General features: G+C 34.3%; 1 protein-coding gene across 3 annotated transcripts in view; it reads right to left on the bottom strand.

Annotated features, from left to right (window-relative positions):
• The window catches only part of Lrch2 (leucine rich repeats and calponin homology domain containing 2), a 118,376-nt gene that overhangs the window by 80,425 nt on the left and 32,831 nt on the right, over positions 1-5,120 (bottom strand). For all 3 annotated transcript variants that reach the window (XM_026789959.1, XM_005368507.3, XM_005368508.3), the window contains exon 2: positions 1,682-1,826. In XM_026789959.1, coding sequence (XP_026645760.1) covers positions 1,682-1,826 — 145 coding nt within the window. The remainder of the gene's footprint in view (positions 1-1,681; positions 1,827-5,120) is intronic.

Below are 5,120 nucleotides of genomic sequence, written 5' to 3'. Positions count from 1 at the left end.
AAATAAAGAAACCCACCCAAATTTCCTTCCCAGCACCTGCATGGGGGCAGTTCACCATCTCCTGTAACTCCAGCTCCAGGGAATCTGACACCATCTTCTGGCCTCCACAAGTACTGCACTCATATGCACACTCACACATGTGTGGCCCACTCATACATACAATTAAAGATAAAATAAATCCTTAACAATAGTAGTAGTTTTTAGATAGTTTGCATCAGAACAACAGGGTAGAGCACTTCTATTTCAGTCTAACATTAATGAAATATTCCTTAGAGTACATTTAAATACAGTAACAAATAACATTTTATTGATTAATTACAATCTGCCAGTAAAAGTTCAGAATAAAGTTAACTGTTCATCACAGCAACCTACTTTAGTTAAACACTCATCATGAACCCCATTTTAAAAAGGAAAATAAATAACAATGAGAGTAAGTGAAATGATCTAAAGTTACAAAGTTGGTAAGCAGGAAAGCCTGTATTGAAATCTGGTCAATCTAGATTTAGTATCCTTACACTTCATATTCTATACTCAAATGTCAAATTCAGATGGATTGACCAAAAATATCTCAAAATTAAAAATATAGAGAAAAAAAACATTCCAATTACATACTAGTAAGCACTGACAAGGAATAAGATATCATTGTTTTCCTATTTTTCAAGTTAGCATTTAGAGACTTGTACCTAGCGTTTTATGTAATGTATACAGGAACAAAAGATCTATGTTATTCAAGCAAGAATAACATAAGATCCTCCATCCCATCTTATCTCTGCAGAGAATTTCCATAAATACTAGGCTAGTATTAATATAGTATTAATAGTATTAACATAAATATTAAGCATAAAATGGCTAGGGATGCCATCCAGTGATAAAATGCTTGCCTAGCATGGACAACACCCTGGATTGATCCCCATCATTGAAAGAAAAAAAAAAACTACGTTAAGTTAAAAGATGCTCTGTCACCTCCAAACTTTCGAACCTTCCATTCCAATTTGCCCATTCTTGAACTGGCAACACATCACATGATAAATCTTTACTTGGTGTTTCATTATAATGTTTGACTAGTGTAACTAGACTGCCATATAAATGAATTCAGAAAACTGGGCAACAAATAAGAAAAAAATTTATATTCTAAATCCTTCCTCTCAAAGTGAGATCTAATGATCAACACACATGCAGGTAAATTACCAGGGGACCTTTTAGAAAATGCAGGTCCCTCAGCAGCCCTAACAAGATCCCCAGATGATTCCTGTGTATGAAACTTTGAGAAACATTGCCTTAAATAACAAGACCAAAAGCTTATAGAACAATGAGACCATAAACAAAATACAATCTTTTATTATTAAAAGTGATTAAAGATTTAAGAAAATGCAAAAAAAGTTTTAATAAAGATTTATATTATTATTATATTATATTATTGTTTATATTATTATTAATTATTACTAATTGGTATTGAGTGTTTTACTGCATGCATGTATGTATTATGTGTATTCCTAGTGCTTGAGGAGGTCAGAAAAGGTCTTTGGATCCTGGGAAATTGTTGCTAAAGGTGGTTATGAGCCAACAAGAGGGTGCTGGGCATCAAACCCTGGTCCTCCAAAACCAACAGCCTGTTCTAGTAATGGCTGAGCCATCTTTCTAGACCCTGAAAAATTGTATTTTTTAAAAATTGTTTGCTTACCTAATGTTAAGGTATGTTAACATCTGCAAATTCTTAATGGCTTCAGGAATCGTTTTGATACAATTATGATATAGGTTTAAAGTTTCAAGAGGTGCAAATAACCATACATCTGAAGGAATTTCTGTAAAGCGATTTCTGGAAAGATCTGAAAAATAAAAACAATTTTGAGTAGCAAGTATACACCTGTATATACAGTAATAAACAGAACGACTTTCACTCAGAATCTAAGTAACTATTGGGTATATTGTAAAATATTATTTACCAGTATCTTGAAAAACTATTTTAATATAGTGGTATAAAATGTGTACTAATTAATTTATTTTAAAATCATTTTAACAAAATAAGCTACTAAATGTATTGAAAATGCAAATATGCTATTTATCTTTAAATATATCAATAGTGGGAGGCATAATTTAGTGGCATTTTACTTGGCTAGTATGAAAAAGGCCATGGGTACATAACATGGGTACATAACGATATACACACAACATACAAAAAGAAAAAAAAAGAAAGTTTTGAAAAAAATTAGTACATCACATGATGGACTAAAAAAATAATAACAAGAAAAAGTTTCTTTCTCCATAGCAATACTATAGACCCTTTTGGATAAGCATCTGTTGATGGAGATTATGTTGAGCATTATGATAGTAGCTATCCACTCTCTAGCCATGACTGCCAAACAAACAAAACACATAAACAAAAAACCGTAAAATACAAGTGGTTCTCAACTACCTAAATAATTATCAAATTAATTACCTTATGGAACTAACATTGTTTGTACTAGTTTATTGTACTTAATTGACTTAAAAGATAATAATCTTCAGAAAAGGATTATCTTATCAGGGAGAACATCTACAGTCTAGCCTGGCCCACCATCTGTTCTGTTCTCAGTAGGAAAACAATCACCTATTAATAGTGTTCAACAGCCTCACTGCTAAAAACGAAAGCTATTTATTCATCAAGAGAGTGAATTCCCTCTTTAGAACATCAATATGTATGTGTTAATACAAATGGATACAGAAAATGGAGGGAGAGGTAAAGAGCTGATTCACATTCTCATCTAATATAAAATTTTGTAATTAGCAAAGGAAACATAAACTATAAATCTCTAACTCTACAATACAAAAATTTATTTAAGTTAATTTCACGAATATTATTGATAACTTAATGAAATTATGGAATTACTAGAAAACAAAATCTGAACACTATCAGAATATCCAAGTGTGACGCAAAGAGAGAATATGAAGTCATCATTTTTCTATATTTGTGGTTTCCCTCTTATTCTTTTCTCTTTTGTTCAAAACAGGGTTTCTCTGTGAAACAGTTCTGGAACTTATTTTGTAGACCAGACTGGCCTCAAACTCACAGAAATCCTCTTGTCCCTGCCTCCCTAGTGCTTAGATTAAAGGTGTGTGCCAGCACACACAGCTTTTCTTATTCTTCTACTTTCAGAGTATTAGAAGTTAAAGTTACTCCTTACAATTAATTTTAAATTTTAATAATAGTATTATGCTTAGTACACTCTTCTAGACAGATTCACGTATGAATTACTAATAAATAATTCAATGGTCCCAGAGAGAAGAAATGATATTTTGAAACAAGATAACAAAACTAGCAAAAAGAAAATGCATAGAATTTAAAATATATTTAACACTGTCACATAATAGAGAAGAATAAGGGATGGGCTATATGGACTATGTAAGAATTAAGAATCAAAGATAGCCAGAGGACTCTCGCCTAGACTTTTATTGATGTTGCCTAAAATCAATGGGAGTGGAACCAGATTTTTGTTACTACTGCTAAAGATGGGATATTTTTCTTTTTGAAGAAAAGATAAAATTAAATTTATCTGATGATTATTAATCTCAAACATGATGTCAAAAATGAATAAATAAAATTAGAAGTTATAGAAATAACATTAATGCTACAAAATCATAGAAACAGAAAATGTCACTTAACCAGAGTATTAAGAGAGATCAAGAATGGCCATCAGGTAGTGGGGGTGTGCACATATTTGATCACAGTATAGCATTACATGGCATGACAAGATGCAATAGAACTAGGCACAAATCCTCCTATTAAGGCTGGAAAAGAAAACACAATAGGAGGAAAGGGGTCCGCAGAGTAAGCACAGGAGTTAGAGACAGCCCCACTCCCTGATGTGGAAGTCCCATCTGTGCTTTGCTTCTATTGCTTAATGAATAAAGAAACTGCTGTGGCCTAGTTGATAGGGTGGAACTTAGGTAGGTGGAGAAGACAGAACTGAATTCTGGGAGGAAGAAAGCAGTGTCAGAGAGAAGCCATGGATCCTCCACCTGAGACAGACACCGATTAGAATCTTTCCTGGTAAGCCACTGCCACATGGTGATATACAGAATAGAAATGGATTAAATCATATGTGAGAATTATCCAATAGGAGGCTGAGATAATGAACCAAGCAGTGATTTAATTAATACAATTTCTGTGTGGTTATTTTGGGGCTAAGCTAGCTGGGCAGCAGGGACAAACCAGCAGACTTCCAAGCAGCTCAGAGGCACAAGTGTGCCCTCCTCATTGTAACAACTCCCACTGTTAGGAGTCTCACAAGCACCCCAAGCTAAACAACCACAGCATGTATGGAGAGGACCTAGTGCAGATCCATGCAGGCTCTGTGACTGTTTCTTTCATCTATTTTTTTAAAAAAAATTTATTTATTTATTATGTATAAAATATTCTGTCTGTGTTGATGCCTGATGGTCAGAAGAGGGCATCAGACCCCATTACAGATGGTTGTGAGCCACCATGTTGTTGCTGGGAATTGAACTCAGGATCTTTGGAAGAGCGGGCAATGCTTTTAACCTCTGAGCCATCTCTCCAGCCCCCTTCCATCTCTTCGAGCCCATAAAGCTGGCTGGTCTAGTGTATATCTTCAGTTCTAGAAACCTTAAGTGAGGTGGAGGCAGAAACAAGAGAGCCCCAGGCACTTGCAGGCCAGATACCCTGGAATAAGCCACAGGAACTATAAGTAATCTTGTCTCAAGTATGGGGAAAAGTGTGACTCAACACCTGAGGTTATCCTGTGACATACATACACATACACTGTGACACGTGTGCCTGCAATCACATGAAAATGTACATACACACACATGCTCAAATATAAAAACAAAAAATAAAATAAAAATGGACAAAAAATGTTCTTTAAAAGCCCAGCAGTGGTGGCACACAGCTTTAATCTCAGAACCTAGGAGGGGGAGGCAGTTCAATCTTTAAGGCCATCTTGGTCTACAAAGTGAGTTCCAAGACAGCCAAGGCCACACAGAGAAAATTTATGCAGAAAAAAAAGAAAAAAACCAAGCATCTATGACAATTCTCAATGGAAAAGGTAAAAACCACAAAAGATCACAAATGTAACAAGGAAAAATATTACTACTAATAATTAATAACAATGATTTTATTAAGA

This window comes from Microtus ochrogaster, unplaced genomic scaffold (genome assembly GCF_000317375.1).
Source record: "Microtus ochrogaster isolate Prairie Vole_2 unplaced genomic scaffold, MicOch1.0 UNK34, whole genome shotgun sequence".
In the NCBI taxonomy this organism is placed as follows: Eukaryota; Metazoa; Chordata; class Mammalia; order Rodentia; family Cricetidae; genus Microtus; species Microtus ochrogaster.
The sequence above is the reverse complement of the archived record's forward strand: the minus strand, read 5'-3'. Positions and strand labels throughout refer to the sequence as shown.